This window comes from Ascaphus truei, chromosome 5 (genome assembly GCF_040206685.1).
Source record: "Ascaphus truei isolate aAscTru1 chromosome 5, aAscTru1.hap1, whole genome shotgun sequence".
NCBI classification, from domain to species: domain Eukaryota; kingdom Metazoa; phylum Chordata; class Amphibia; order Anura; family Ascaphidae; genus Ascaphus; species Ascaphus truei.
Window position 1 is genome coordinate 473,977 of NC_134487.1, and position 16,755 is coordinate 490,731.

General features: G+C 45.5%; 1 protein-coding gene across 4 annotated transcripts in view; it reads left to right on the forward strand.

Annotated features, from left to right (window-relative positions):
• Nucleotides 1-14,643, forward strand: part of LOC142494775 (uncharacterized) — a 98,650-nt gene extending 84,007 nt beyond the window's left edge. For 3 of the 4 annotated variants that reach the window (XM_075599215.1, XM_075599217.1, XM_075599218.1), the window contains 2 exons: nt 8,194-8,574; nt 13,183-14,643. In XM_075599215.1, the coding sequence (XP_075455330.1) occupies nt 8,194-8,574; nt 13,183-13,721 (920 nt within the window). In that variant the 3' untranslated portion in view covers nt 13,722-14,643. The remainder of the gene's footprint in view (nt 1-8,193; nt 8,575-13,182) is intronic. The other variant, XM_075599216.1, reaches the window with a different exon arrangement.
• The last annotated feature ends 2,112 nt before the right edge of the window (nt 14,644-16,755 follow it).

Here is a 16,755-nt window from a genome sequence, read left to right on the forward strand (position 1 = left end):
TTCACAGGAGTAATTCAAATAGTGCCGGGCTTAGCTGGGCCACTTTCCACTACTGCTCAACATTTAGAAGAGAGTACTGACGTTCTGGGCCCACCTAAACAGCCACCCACAGTCTTACTGCTACAGGGCAATGAGAAGCCAGGACCTCCTCACTAAACCCTGTGCCATCAAACAACTTGTCTTCTCACTCCAGAACAGAACCCCACACAGATCTACAGCCACCCACAGTCTTACTGCTACAGAGCAACGAGAAGCCAGGACCTCCTCACTAAACCCTGTGCCATCAAACAACATGTCCTCTCACTCCCAGAACAGAACCCCACACAGATCTACAGCCACCCACAGTCTTACTGCCACAGAGCAATGAGAAGCCAGGACCTCCTCACTAAACCCTGTGCCATCAAACAACATGTCCTCTCACTCCCAGAACAGAACCTCACACAGATCTACAGCCACCCACAGTCTTACTGCTACAGAGCAATGAGAAGCCAGGACCTCCTCACTAAACCCTGTGCCATCAAACAACATGTCCTCTCACTCCCAGAACAGAACCCCACACAGATCTACAGCCACCCACAGTCTTACTGCTACAGAGCAATGAGAAGCCAGGACCTCCTCACTAAACCCTGTGCCATCAAACAACATGTCCTCTCACTCCCAGAACAGAACCCCACACAGATCTACAGCCACCCACAGTCTTACTGCTACAGAGCAACGAGAAGCCAGGACCTCCTCACTAAACCCTGTGCCATCAAACAACATGTCCTCTCACTCCCAGAACAGAACCCCACACAGATCTACAGCCACCCACAGTCTTACTGCTACAGAGCAACGAGAAGCCAGGACCTCCTCACTAAACCCTGTGCCATCAAACAACATGTCCTCTCACTCCCAGAACAGAACCCCACACAGATCTACAGCCACCGACAGTCTTACTGCTACAGAGCAACGAGAAGCCAAGAGCTCCTCACTAAACCCTGGGCCATCAAACAACTTGTCCTCTCACTCTCAGAACAGAACCTCACACAGATCTACAGCCACCCACAGTCTTACTGCTACAGAGTAATGAGAAGCCAAGAGCTCCTCACTAAACCCTGTGCCATCAAACAACTTGTCTTCTCACTCCCAGAACAATACCCCACACAGATCTACAGCCACCCACAGTCTTACTGCTACAGAGCAACGAGAAGCCAGGACCTCCTCACTAAACCCTGTGCCATCAAACAACATGTCCTCTCACTCCCAGAACAGAACCCCACACAGATCTACAGCCACCCACAGTCTTACTGCTACAGAGCAACGAGAAGCCAGGACCTCCTCACTAAACCCTGTGCCATCAAACAACATGTCCTCTCACTCCCAGAACAGAACCCCACACAGATCTACAGCCACCCACAGTCTTACTGCTACAGAGCAACGAGAAGCCAGGACCTCCTCACTAAACCCTGTGCCATCAAACAACATGTCCTCTCACTCCCAGAACAGAACCCCACACAGATCTACAGCCACCCACAGTCTTACTGCTACAGAGCAACGAGAAGCCAGGACCTCCTCACTAAACCCTGTGCCATCAAACAACATGTCCTCTCACTCCCAGAACAGAACCCCACACAGATCTACAGCCACCGACAGTCTTACTGCTACAGAGCAACGAGAAGCCAAGAGCTCCTCACTAAACCCTGTGCCATCAAACAACATGTCCTCTCACTCCCAGAACAGAACCCCACACAGATCTACAGCCACCGACAGTCTTACTGCTACAGAGCAACGAGAAGCCAAGAGCTCCTCACTAAACCCTGGGCCATCAAACAACTTGTCCTCTCACTCTCAGAACAGAACCTCACACAGATCTACAGCCACCCACAGTCTTACTGCTACAGAGCAACGAGAAGCCAGGACCTCCTCACTAAACCCTGTGCCATCAAACAACATGTCCTCTCACTCCCAGAACAGAACCCCACACAGATCTACAGCCACCCACAGTCTTACTGCTACAGAGCAACGAGAAGCCAGGACCTCCTCACTAAACCCTGTGCCATCAAACAACTTGTCTTCTCACTCCCAGAACAATACCCCACACAGATCTACAGCCACCGACAGTCTTACTGCTACAGAGCAACGAGAAGCCAAGAGCTCCTCACTAAACCCTGTGCCATCAAACAACTTGTCCTCTCACTCCCAGAACAATACCCCACACAGATCAACAGCCTGCCGAAAATACAAATCAACTCAATTACCAGCGAAATGAAGGAGCAGTATGTGACAATGTGGGAAAATGATATCCAGCATTCAAAGAAGCTGGAAACCTACCACAGCCTACTGAGAGAATACACTCTGGCACCCTACCTACTGTAGGTAAAAGGTCCAAAGCCAAGGCAGACCGTGGGCCAGTACAGAATGAGTGCCCACAGCCTGGAAATAGAAATAGAAACAGGCAGACGGGCATATCTGGAAGCCCCAGGAGATGGGACTGTGCCAGCAATGTGAGCTAGGAGAGGTAGAAGATGAAACACACACCTGCTACGCTGCACACAATACTCTGAAGTGAGGAGTGGCTACTTGGAGAAACTCACAGCTCTTATCCAGAACTTGCATAATATAGAAAAGATCCAAAAAAAAACATACAGCCTCCTGGGAGATGATGAAACCACAACAGAACTGGCTGCACACTATATCAGCACCTGTCATAGGCTGAGAGACGCCCACTAACCCCCACATCCCTGTGTGTAACTGTTACCCACGTACTGAGTAATCCTAATATCCTTCCCCCTGTTGCTCATGTACTATGTAATCATTATACCCTATCCCGTGTTATTCATGCTTTGACAATAATTACATGTTCTTTTGTTATGCCAATACAGCTTATTTGATTTGAAAACTGGCTGAAGGACAGACAACAGAGGGTTGTCATAAATGGAACTTTTTCAGGTTGGGCTAAAGTTGTGAGTGGAGTACCTCAGGGATCGGTACTGGGACCCCTGCTTTTTAACTTGTTTATTAATGACCTTGAGGTTGGGATCGAGAGCAAAGTCTCCATCTTTGCTGATGATACTAAATTGTGTAAGGTAATAGAATCAGAGCAGGATGTAATTTCTCTTCAGAAGGACTTGGAGAGACTGGAAACTTGGGCAGGTAAATGGCAGATGAGGTTTAATACAGATAAATGTAAGGTTATGCATTTGGGACGCAAGAATAAACAGGTGACTTGCAAATTAAATGGGGATAAATTGGGGGAATCCTTGATGGAGAAGGATTTAGGAGTGCTTGTAGACAACAGGCTTAGCAATAGTGCCCAAAGTCATGCAGTAGCTGCAAAGGCAAACAGGATCTTATCTTGTATTAAACGGGCAATGGTTAGAAGGGAAGTAAACATAATTATGCCCCTTTACAAAGCATTAGTAAGACCACACCTTGAATATGGAGTACAATTTTGGGCACCACTCCGTAGAAAAGACATTATGGAACTAGAGAGAGTGCAGAGAAGAGCCACCAAATTAATAAAGGGGATGGACAATCTAACTTATGAGGAGAGGCTAGCTACACACACACACTGACACACACACATTGACACACACTCTAACACACACACACACACACACACACACATTCTGACACACACACACACACACACATTCTGACACACACACACACACATTGACACACACACACATTGACACACACACACATTGACACACACACACTCTGACACACACACACTCTGACACACACACACACTGACACACACACACACACATTCTGACACACACACACACATACTGACACACACACACACACACTGACACACACACACTCTGACACACACACACACTCTGACACACACACACACTGACACACACACACACACATTCTGACACACACACACATACTGACACACACACACACACACACATTGACACACACACACACACACACACACAAACTCACAGACACACACACAGACACACACACACACTGACACACACACACATTGACACACACACACACACACACACACACACACATTGACACACACACACACACACACACACACACACACACACACACACACACACACTCACACTCACTCAAACACCCTCACTCACACTCACTCAAACACCCTCACTCACACACACACTCTCACTGACACACACTCTCACACACACTCACTCACACACACACTCACACACACTCTCACTCACACACCCTCTCACTCACACACACCCTCTCTATTTATTTATTTATTTAGCGGCCTAAATCCACTCGCCACGGGCGTGTGGTTATAATTAATTGTCGAACACTGATGATAACTATATACAAATATATTCGGGGACAGTACAAGGAGCTTTCAAAAGAACGATTTATCCCAAAGTCAGTACAAAGGACTCTGGGTTATCCCTTAGGCCTCGGATATAGTAGAAACGTACGTGACGGATCGCATGGCGTTACATGCGCCTGTGCTATCTTTGGCCAGTAGGATGCCTATGGAGTGGCGGAGGTGTGGCTGTGACGTTACATGAGCGGTTCACCATAATTGTCGGAACCGCGCACATGACCCGGCCGTCGCACAACAAAAAAAAGTCCCGCAATAAATCAGCCGCATCGTCACGCTCAATCGCGCGCTCTATTGCCGCCTCATTGAGGTACAGCCTTTTGTTCACGGAATGTCGCATTGGCGGACTATGGACACGGATTTAGAGTTAAAGGAAAGGAGATTTCGCCAGCAACAAAGGAAAGGGTTCTTTACAGTAAGGGCAGTGGGATTCATTACCCATGGAGACTGTGATGGCAGATACAATAGATTTGTTGCAAAAAAGGCTGGACATCTTTTTTAGAAAGGAAAGGTGTATAGGGATATACCTAATAAGTAAACATGGGAAGGATGTTGATCCAGGGAGTAATCTGATATTTCCAATAGTTGGAATTTATTTTTCCCCTTATGAGATGTCATTGGATGATATGACACTGGGGTTTTTTGTTTTCCATCCTCTGGATCAATGTTCTGTAAGTACAAATATAGGATACAGTATCTGTAGTCTTAATATAACATTTCTGGAACTTGATGGACGCATTTCTTTTTTTTTTTTTTTTTTTTCAACCTCATCAACTATGCAACTATATAACCTCGTGTGCCAGATTGATTAAAATACTTTATCTTTTCGGTATGCCATCGGTTCGATCAGTAAAATGGGATCATTCTCATCTAGGGTCTCTCATTTTATTTGGTAAATGTTGTCTATAAAGTCTGTTACAGTCACCCAGAATTCTTGATATCTCAGGGTTAGGACCAGGCTCCATTTCAAGCAAAATGTGCGTGTGATTATTAAACACCACACATGACACATTCAGTGGGTGACTGCGACGATAGCTTCCACAGGCTTATTAATATTACACAAAAATAACTGGGTTTGAACTGAACGAGGCTTAAGATATAATAAATTGTATTTATTCCTTAGAATAAAGGTGAACACAACAGATAATACAGTAACAAACAAGAAGTACACTTACTTAGGGGTTGGGAAATGAGAAGTTAGATGTAGCATTTCTCTCAGCAATCAGGAAATCATTCAGGTGATATCAGGTAACCATATCAGCAAACGAAGACAAAGGATATATGGGTGGACAGCAGTTTATAAACCTTTTGTCCCTCTATCTGTAACATTAAGCACCGGTGATTGGTTTTCAATTACCTCCAGCCAATCTTTAACATGGGAACACATTTCAACACATGCCCCCCTGCTAGCTGGCAAAGGCGCAGTAGAACTCTGGGGTCTCATTTCTGTAGCCCCACATATGCAAATGGAATGCCAGCCATTCTACCCATTTGGCTTTATGGCAGGAAAACCTTTGTTAGTAAGTGTTAAATGGAACACTTAAGAACTGCTCTGGTTTGAGCCTCGGATAAACAGTGAGGGTGACAAAACTCTTTGAACAATACTTAAGTCCTAGACATTCGGTCGCCTCTCCGGCCATCTGCTACATTATGGCCAAAGAAATTGCCTCTGGAATTTATCCATACCTTAGAATACAGTATTAAGCATAAAACATAGACGTATTAAAATATCCGGTTCCGTTAGGTCTAGCAGGTCCAAACTTCCCAGTTCGCATTGCCAGAACTGGGACACCATATAGTCCAAAAAGCGACTTGCTACGACCTAAGAAACCGGAGTTACACAAATGCACATTAAAACATTTTAATACAAAAATCTCCACTGAAAAAGAAATCTCAGCTTTAAACTAAATCCCCATTAAAAACAACGGGCAGCTCCGCCATAGACTTTCAATGGTAAATCGCCACCATTGAAGTCAATGGGGTTTTTCTGCCATTGAAGTCTATGGGAAAAGTCCCGAACTTCAAGGGGGTCCATACTCCGTCGGGTTGGTCCAGGCGGGTCAAGGATGGTTCTGCATTGATGCCGGAGCAGGGGCTACAGATACCCCAAACCTTGATCCGCTGAGCCCTCCGGAACCGGAGATATGGAGTACCAAATTCCAGGTTTTTCCACTTAGTCATTTTTCAGAGCCGTTTTTGCCGCCGCCGGCAAAGCCTATGGCGCGACCCGCTCTATCTGGTTCGACCCTTATCGGGGGTCCAGGATTCGGGGACCCGGTGGTGGTCGAGTGGGGGGAAGCCCAGGAACTAGGGGCAAACAGAATTTTATTCCTAGGTGCTCTAGAACTGTTTATTCCCCCGCTAATTGACGTTGAACTTGACCCAAGTGATTTTAGCTCTTTTAAAGGACATTGTATCCGCTTTGCGGTTTGCGGTCTGGACGGCAGCCAACTCGTTCTTCGAAAGGGTACCTCGAGGAATCTCCATTGAAGTCAATGGGCCCATTGACTTTCAATGGGAAACCGCTGCTCTCCCTCTCGGACGCCACCTGCTGGTCTTTACAGGAAACAGGACTAAAACAGCACAATCTTCCATTGGAATGCATTGAGCCCTAATGGCGGCCAATGGGGACCTACAAAATGGTGCCTGAAAAGGCGGGAAAACTACACAAAGAGCTATAATCATTAAAGAACTATTAACCCTTGTGCTCCCGGATGGATTCTAGTGTGTGTGTGATGCAGACACTGATTAACACAGACATTACAATGGAACAGGGGAAAATACATTTACAGGTCATAAAAAGGGTTAAATGACATTTCTGGACCTCAGGCCAGTTAACCCCTTGTCTCCCTGGTGCGGTCAGGGGTGGCCAAATGGGGTGCAACCCCTTTAATACCGGACCACCCCCTTTCTCCCTCTACAGTGACCTACGTGAAATATGCGTTGTGTCAAAATTAATTGTCTGGTGTCACTTTTTACATCACAGGCACAGCGTTAGTACAGTGAGGTGGTCGGGATGGCGGTCCTACAGGAGACCAATAGAGCAGCTACAGTATATGCATTCACAGAGAGACAACATGAGGTGTTAAGCTGCCGGTATTTCCACCCACTGAATGCGTCTGTGTGGTATTTAAGAATCACACATACTTTGTGCTTGAAATTGAGCCTGGGTACAACGCCAAATATCCATTCTATATTATCATGATTGAGAGGAGGCAAGCACTTTATACCGCAGTGTGCAACTAAGTGATCAGACATGCATTTGAATGGCCCGCCATTTGTATCTGATACATGATAATCAGCAGTATCATTTTGTCTTAATATTCCAGAGACGTTTGGCTAAAGGACAGTGTGCATCAGATCTTTTAAACAGTTATGCAGAGATTAGGAGGGGGATATCTTTCTTTTCCACACTAATAGCCCATTCCTAAACTCTTCTTCACCTTGGCGTTTCTAACCAAACTCAAGAATAAAGAGTCCATTTGAGATCTCTCTATTGCGCCAGCTTGGTGATAGGCTGTATAATTTTGGATGCCACTATTTATAACACACTCTTCTTCCATTACTAATTGAATCTCTCTGTGAACTGTGTATATAAAATGTATATATGGTAGTGTCCTATCTTTAGCAATTGTGTATGTCATTCATCCCTTATGTATATATGTATATGTTTTAGTGATTATAGCGTTAAAATCTACATTTACTCATATCTATTCATGGGTACTAAGGGCATGTAAAAAGGGCCTTTGCACCAACCCCATCTTCTTTTTGAGGCTGGTATTTGACTAATTATTAAATAAAACAGTGCAGTGTTTACAAATATCCTCTATAATATAAAAACTAATCACTTATTGATGTACCAGGTCACCCACATGTAACACCTGCTGCTGTCTCAAAGCTTGAGCCTGGCGAGGGCCTGAGTGTCCAGGATAACCCAGAGTCACTAGATGTAGTCAAGGACTGGGAGTCACTGGATGTACAGAAGGATCTGGAGTCGGGGCCTATAGACAAGAGCCTGGGGTTACCGAGTGTGAGGAACGGCTCGGAGTCTGTGCACATACAGAAGGAGCAGCCAGGACTGCTGATCGAGTCTGTGCATATGAAGAATAATCAGGGCACGGTGTGTGCTGGAAGGGACCAGAAATCAGGACAAGTCAAGCAGGAAAAAACATGCACAGAGGATATTCAACAGGATCAGGAGTCAGTGCATATAAAGGAGGAAATCCCTGAGAACACCTGCACAGGTGAGTAATGATCACATTGCCACCAGTCCAGTAATACACAGCATGGGGTATGCAGTATCTTCAGAGTGCTCATCATATTCAGCCAGGCCTGGTCCTGCAGCACACCGCTCTCCTCCTGCCGCACACCGCTCTCCTGCAGCACACCGCTCTCCTCCTGCAGCACACCGCTCTCCTCCTGCAGCACACCGCTCTCCTCCTGCAGCACACCGCTCTCCTCCTGCCGCACACCGCTCTCCTGCAGCACACCGCTCTCCTCCTGCAGCACACCGCTCTCTTCCTGCAGCGAACCGCTCTCTTCCTGCAGCGCACCGCTCTCTTCCTGCAGCGCACCGCTCTCTTCCTGCAGCGCACCGCTCTCTTCCTGCAGCGCACCGCTCTCTTCCTGCAGCGCACCGCTCTCTTCCTGCAGCGCACCGCTCTCTTCCTGCAGCGCACCGCTCTCTTCCTGCAGCGCACCGCTCTCCTCCTGCAGCACACCGCTCTCCTCCTGCAGCACACCGCTCTCTTCCTGCAGCACACCGCTCTCTTCCTGCAGCACACCGCTCTCTTCCTGCCGCACACCGCTCTTCCTGCCGCACACCGCTCTTCCTGCCGCACACCGCTCTCCTCCTGCAGCACACCGCTCTCTTCCTGCAGCACACCGCTCTCCTCCTGCAGCACACCGCTCTCCTCCTGCAGCACACCGCTCTCCTCCTGCAGCACACCGCTCTCCTCCTGCAGCACACCGCTCTCTTCCTGTAGCACACCGCTCTCCTCCTGTAGCACACCGCTCTCCTCCTGCAGCACACCGCTCTCTTCCTGTAGCACACCGCTCTCCTCCTGCAGCACACTGCTCTCCTCCTGCAGCACACCGCTCTCTTCCTGCAGCACACCGCTCTCCTCCTGCAGCACACCGCTCTCCTCCTGCAGCACACCGCTCTCCTCCTGCAGCACACCGCTCTCCTCCTGCAGCACACCGCTCTCTTCCTGCCGCACACCGCTCTCCTCCTGCCGCACACCGCTCTCCTCCTGCCGCACACCGCTCTCCTCCTGCAGCACACCGCTCTATTCCTGCAGCACACCGCTCTCTTCCTGCAGCACACCGCTCTCCTCCTGCAGCACACCGCTCTCCTCCTGCAGCACACCGCTCTCTTCCTGCCGCACACCGCTCTCCTCCTGCCGCACACCGCTCTCCTCCTGCCGCACACCGCTCTCCTCCTGCAGCACACCGCTCTCTTCCTGCAGCACACCGCTCTCCTCCTGCCACACACCGCTCTCCTCCTGCAGCCGGGAGATACCACACCACACCGCCGCACCCCGCCACCGGTTAAACTCGCCAGCGGGTAAATTGAGGGGGGTGAGAGAGGGAGGGGGGTTGCAGTCCACAAAGGGGTGGGTGGGGCAAGTGCCTTTTATTTCGGGCGAGCGGCATTGTTTTTATAATTTGTCGAGCCCTGTATGTATGTATGTCTTTATATAGCGCAATAAATGTACATAGCGCTTCACTGTAGTAATACATGTGACAATCATATAAATAACAAATAACAGATCATGGGAATAAGTGCTTCAGACCTAAAAGTAACATTTAGGAAAAGGAGTCCCTGCTCCGAAGAGCTTACAATCTAATTGGTAAGTAGGAAGAACATACAGAGACAGTAGGAGGGCGTTCTGGTAAGTGCGTCTGCAGGGGGCCAAGCTTTATGTACCAGGTTTATAGTATTAGCCACGGAGCTACTCATATGCTTTTGTTAAGCAAGTGTGTTTTAAGGTGGGTCTTAAAGGTGGATAGAGAGGGTGCTAGTCTGGTATTGAGGGGAAGGGCATTCCAGAGGTGTGGGGCAGTCAGTGAGAAAGGTTTAAGGCAGGAGAGGGCTTTAGATTCAAAGGGGGTAGAAAGGAGACATCCCTGAGAAGAACGCAAGAGTCTGGATGGTGCATAACGAGAAATTAGGGCTGAGATGTAAGGAGGGGCAGAAGAATGTAAAGCTTTAAAAGTGAGGAGAAGAATTGGGTGTGTGATACGGGATTTTATAGAAAGCCCGGAGAGGGATTTCAGCAGGGGAGATGCTGAGACAGATTTAGGAAAGAGTAGAGTGATTCTGGCTGCAGCGTTTAGGATAAATTGTAGGGGAGACAGGTGAGACGCAGGAAGGCCGGACAGCAGGAGGTTACAGTAATCGAGATGGGAGAGAATGAGGGCCTGAGTCAGAGCTTTATCAGTCGAGCAACAGAGGAAACGGCGTATCTGTAATATGGCGGAGGAAAAAAAGATACGTTTTGAATGTGAGAGAGGAGTCGAGTGTGACCCCTAGGCAGCGTGCTTGGGCTACTGGGTGAATGATAGTACTTCCAAAAGTAATGTGGAAGGAGGAAGTATGGCCAGGTTTGGGAATCAGTATGAGGAGCTCGGTTTTTGCCATGTTGAGTTTAAGTCGGCGGAGGGACATCCAGGATGATATAGAAGAGAGACATTCAGAAACTTTGATTTGTACTGCAGGTGTAAGGACAGGTGTTGAAAAGTTAATTTGTGTCGTCAGCATAGTGGTGATATTTGAACCCAAGAGAAGTGATTAGGTCACCTATAGAGAGTGTATACAGAAAAAAGAGAAGAGGTCCCAAGACAGAGCCCAGGGGTACCCTCACAGACAGATCGATAGAGGAGGAGGAGGTGTTAGCAGAAGAGACACTGAAAGTACGATGGGAGAGGTAAGAGGAGATCCAGGATAGAGCTGGGTTACGAATACTAAGAGTATGGAGAATGTGAAGGAGAAGAGGGTGGTCCACGGTGTCAAATGCTGCAGAGAGGTCGAGTAATATGAGCAGAGTGTAATGACCTCTGCCTTTGGCAGCATGGAGAAATCTCTCAGTTCTAGGGCCAAGGGAACATGAAAACAGAAAAAGCCGGGGTCACTTTATTTTCAGCATGTATTATCCCCGGTCCCTGGCTTATGGTGCTTATGTAGCTACCAGGGACCCCAAGGTTTCAGGGATAACCAGAGGGCTTAACCACTATTGAATAGCCTTCAATGACTTGAGCCCGCACATAACGTTGGTAGAAAAAAGGTCACAGCTTTATTTTAACAGCCTATGTTAAAACCTACCAGCGCCCCCCACTCCAAGTACCTCCAAGGGGGGGGGGGGGAGGAGAGGAGATCCTTATCAGCCGTTGTAGGGCTGCATTCCTCGTTTTTATTCCTCCCTGTCCACAGAGAGACAAAGATGAGATTGGTGGAAAAGGGGGAGCTTTTCCCCCATGCGAACTCCTGTTGAACACATGATATTAAAGAAGCAATCTAAGCAGCTTAAAAAAAATAAAATATATATATATTTTTTTTTTCATTTTCATATTTGCAGCCTTTGATTACCTGTATTGTATTGTTGTATATGTCTTTATTTATATAGCGCCAAAAGATTACTCAGCGCTTCACAAAGAATACAGTACAGGGAATTCTAATAATACAATAAGCGCAGCAAAATCAGACACTAGGAAGGAAATCCCTGCCCCGAAGAGCTTACACTCTAAGTGGTATGATGGGAAACTGAGAGACAGTAGGTGAAGGAATAAGTGCGGTAGATGGCTTTGCTTGGCCATAATGGGTGGTAGGAGTGACTGTGGGTGTGGGACAGTAGCCATGGGTGCAGGCTATTGGGTTGCTTGATTTGTGGGGTGAGTTTTAAGGTTGGTCAGTATTAAATCAGAAGGTTAACACCATTTACAGGGGAAGAGATGGCAGGGAGGTGTGGGTGAGATCAGGTGTGTATGTCTGGGTTCAGGCTTTGGGGAGATCCCCAGCAGCAGGAAGGAGTAGATAGAGGGTGTGAATAGAGGATTTGTGTGGGTGTTTTTTATTGAGGGGTAAAGAAGTGGTTGGGGAGAGGTGTATAAAGATGCAGTGGGAGTGGGGAAGTTGGAGAGAACAGAGACGTTCACATGATTAAAGATCTAGAAAGAAAACATTCTGAGATGATAACTCTAGTATTGAAAACTTATTACCTAAGCTGCCGATCGATTCCTTCACACATGATCGATCAGCAAAATCCTGTTTCCCAGGGTTCGCTGGATGGCTGCCTTTCAGCTTCAAATCAATCCTTCAGTCTGTGTAACTCAGCAGCTACAATGTATTCTTATATTACTAAGGTAACATTATCTATTGTTACAGTTTACAGGTGAAACTGCTGGGAACGTTGGCAACAAATTATTACAAACAGGAAAGTGTTGCAAAGATCTTGCACTGCTGGGGAGGTGTGCTAAAGCCTGCTGTAGAAATCATAGGATGATCAGTATATTTAAACTCATTAAACATATTAAGAGTTGAATTTAAAAAAAGGTAGTAAGTATTATCTAATACTACTGAACTGATTTATTTAAAAAAAGACAAATGTAGAACATTTAAGTCACAACTTTCAGCTCACCACATTTAAAATTAAAATGTATTTTAAAATGCATTGTTTTGACATCAGTCATCAATCGCCCGCATTTCCAGATTTAACCCCACTTTAGTCTTACACTATGGTCCTAGGAGTAACTGACCTGCCAATGTTCACATATACTGTATTTTGTGACCTAATATGGTCGTTTATTTTATCTTTACAAGATGTAAATTAAATGGTCATGATTTTCTTCTCTAGCAGATGATGGGCCTCCAGATGGGAACAAGAATGAAGAATTTCCCACTTATCCTTATTCACTTGATTGGGGGGTTGAATTTGACATTTCAAAATCCCAGCATGGAGAGGAAATCTCTAGGAGGTTCCACAACCCCAACAAGAGAGAGGAAAACCTTGCAGATAAACTCAGTCCAGATGAAATGCAAAATGGTGATTGTGAAATAAAGATTTGGGAAGATGTTGATCAAACTGACAGGATAATTCACAGCGGAGAGAAGCGCTATCTGTGCATTGACTGTGGGAAAAGTTTCACTCGTAAGTCATCCCTCATTGTACATCAAAGAATCCACACAGGGGAGAAACTCTACATGTGCACAGAGTGTGGGAAGAGGTTTGGTCTAAAGTCCTCTCTCGTCAGACATCAGAGGACACACACAGGAGAAGTTTTCACATGCGCTGAATGTGGGAAAAGCTTCAGGGAGTATTCCAAGTTTTTAAAACACCAGACAACTCACACAGGGGAGTGGCCCTATACAGAGCCACATCTAACTGTCCACTAGAAGCCAATACCCTCTAACTGTACCTATTTAGCAGGTACACTACATGGTTTGGGCTCCTGTATGGCCAGCTGCATCTATTGCACTACACTGTGTGTGTGTAGTAAACTTCAGGTAATGGAACTTCCATAGGGATGGCTTGGAAGTAAATACGTCTAGCACGAGTAGAGGAACAACAGTGGTATCTATTTTAAGCCCACAACATGTAGGGGATCTTGGAAGCCCTATACATGAGTCAAACTGTATAATCAAATTACTTGTGCCAAGAGTTTCACTGAACTGTCCAAGCCAAAATAGCCATTGTGAAAATATACATCACAGGATCCTCCTCAAATTCCAACACGGAGATAAATGTAAGAAATGATTCAATGGGAAGAACTAACTTAATAGATGTTGGGCAGAATTAATTTTCTAAAATGTATGTGACATTGTAATTAATACTATAACAGTGACATAGAGCTGCATCGAGCTGATGGTGGCGTTGAGGCGCTGATGGTGACTTCTCTACTCTGGGCACAGTACTATGTCAGGAGTAGAGAAGCCATCATGAGCTCCTCTGCTCCGGACATTGCTTCTCTACTCTGGGCACAGTGCTGTTTCGCAATAGAAGCTCTAAATGCAGAAAGCTCACTTAAAAGATATGTCATATGTATTATTAGACTGGGGAGAGACATGAGCCAAGGATAGAAGAGAAGTTAAACATCAGTAGCAAGAGTCAGAAATGGCTCAGCTGGAGAGAAGTCCCATGCTAAACGGATGTACATACCTCTGTCACAGTTTGCTTTGCAATGGCGTATCTTCAAACCTACTTGTCTCTGCTTTAATCATCGTGCTTTCATGATTCTTAACTTAATTTCAATATTGTGAGCAATTTGTATAAATTTTCATTTGTTCCTGAATAAAATTATTGCATCTGTGCCCAGTTTTCTTTTGCTATGTCAGTTTTATTGTTTTGTGATATCTCTACTCTATCACAGGCACACTATTAAATACAGCCATACAACTTGCCAGTGCATCGTAATAGATACAAGTATTGTATACTTTCCCGACATTTATAAACTTGTTAAACGGGCTGAGAAATGGTGGAGTGATGCGTTGCGTATCAATAGGTCTCAATCTGTCTTTTTATGTTAATTGAAATAATTAGCTACAGCTTGCACATTACACAGATTGGTCATGTAATGGCATAACATTTAGAGGAGGTTAAAAAAAGATAGTATAGCCATCGAGTTCAACCTATGTTAAACTTACTCTGCTGTGATCCTTTTTATTTATTTATTTATATATATATATATTTTTTTTTTAAAGTTATCGGGGGGGGGGGAAAGGCGACAAAAAACCTCCACTGTTGGCATATAGCCAATAAAGAATATCACTTGTGAGCACATTCACATCTTAGACAGGTCTGCACCCTGCCTTTCAACCATTATCACCAAGCATACAGTGCTCCCACTGCAGCAAGGGATTCTGGGAAATTACATGCAAATGAGCACACAATGTGTCACCTTTTGCCTGGAAAAAAAAAAAATATATATATATATATATATATATATATACACACAGTGGTTGACAAATCACCAAAAAATCTACTCGCCACACAAAAAAATCTACTCGCCACCTGGTACCAAACGTGTGCTGCTTGGGCCAATATTTACTCGCCCGGGGGTTAAATCCACTCGCCCGGGGCGAGCAAATGTATAGGTTTGTCGAACACTGTATATATATATATATATATATATATATGACACACACACACACACACACACCCCACATTAACATACGCATATGGGTCCAGAGCATGTATGTAAAGCGAAAATGAACTTAAAGTGAAGTGCGACCTTATTTCCACTTATCGATGCATGTACTGTACTGCAATCGTCATATACGTGCATAACTGATGTAAATAATGCATGTGTAACAGGCCCTATAGTCTCCCTGCATGCGCACAGCTTCCTTACAGGTAGGGAGTCGGTATTGCTGTTCAGGACGTGATGACAGGCGCATGCACGAGCTGCCGTTTGTCTGTTGGGCGATATATACTTACTCGTGAGTGTCCTTAAACCGGGGTATGCCTGTAATTATGTGAATATTAGATGAACAATAAATTTGTCAAAAATTGGTGAATAACTGAAAATAAGTGATAATACTAAAATGGATATACAAATAAGTTTTTTAAATGTTAAAAAATGATTAAATGATAATATACATGAATCCATCAGTATCAAAAATAAAAGATGGATAAAGGATAACTGGTTAAACAGGAGACAGGAGACCAGTAAATTGAGAACAGTGAGGAGGATATGCACCAAAATTATTTATTAATCCCATTCATACAAATGGGTGCAGACTGTGTAAAGGAAGACACAAGGCTAGACCAATGTGCTGGTGTCTATGCACTCATTGAACCCCCCAAGAGACAACATACCTAACATGTAGATCCAAAAGGTCTCTCGGAGGCAGAGCCTCTTGAATGTATCCCGTCCCAACAAGGAGGGAGGAATATGCTCCAAACCCAAAATGGGAATTGAAACCGGATCCTTGGAATGTACAGCAGAGAAGTGTCTAGACAGACTATGCACTTGGTTCCCATTAATAATATTGCGTCTATGTTCTAGGAACCTAGTGCTAATAGCATGAATAGTGCAACCCACATACTGTAGGCCGCACGAGCACAACACCATATAAATGATGAGAGGAAAGACCATCCTATAGAACCCTTCACCTCAAACACAGATCCATTGGCAAATGATCTAAAGGAATCAGCAATGTTCATGTGTTTACATGTGAGGCAGCGCCTCCTCCCACATTTATGGTTACCTCTATCATAAGTATTGGTTGTGTCCCCATATGTAAACTTTTTAAGCTCGGTTATATGTAATGGGGACAACAGTTGGAAGGGTATGGCCTAACATAGGGTCACTTTGAAGGATGTTCCAGTGACGCCTTAGAATCCCTTTAATTGAACTAGTAGCTGAGTTGTATTTGGTTATGAATCGGGGGCAGGAATCTTGATTACTGTCTAGATCTCTTTTGGTTC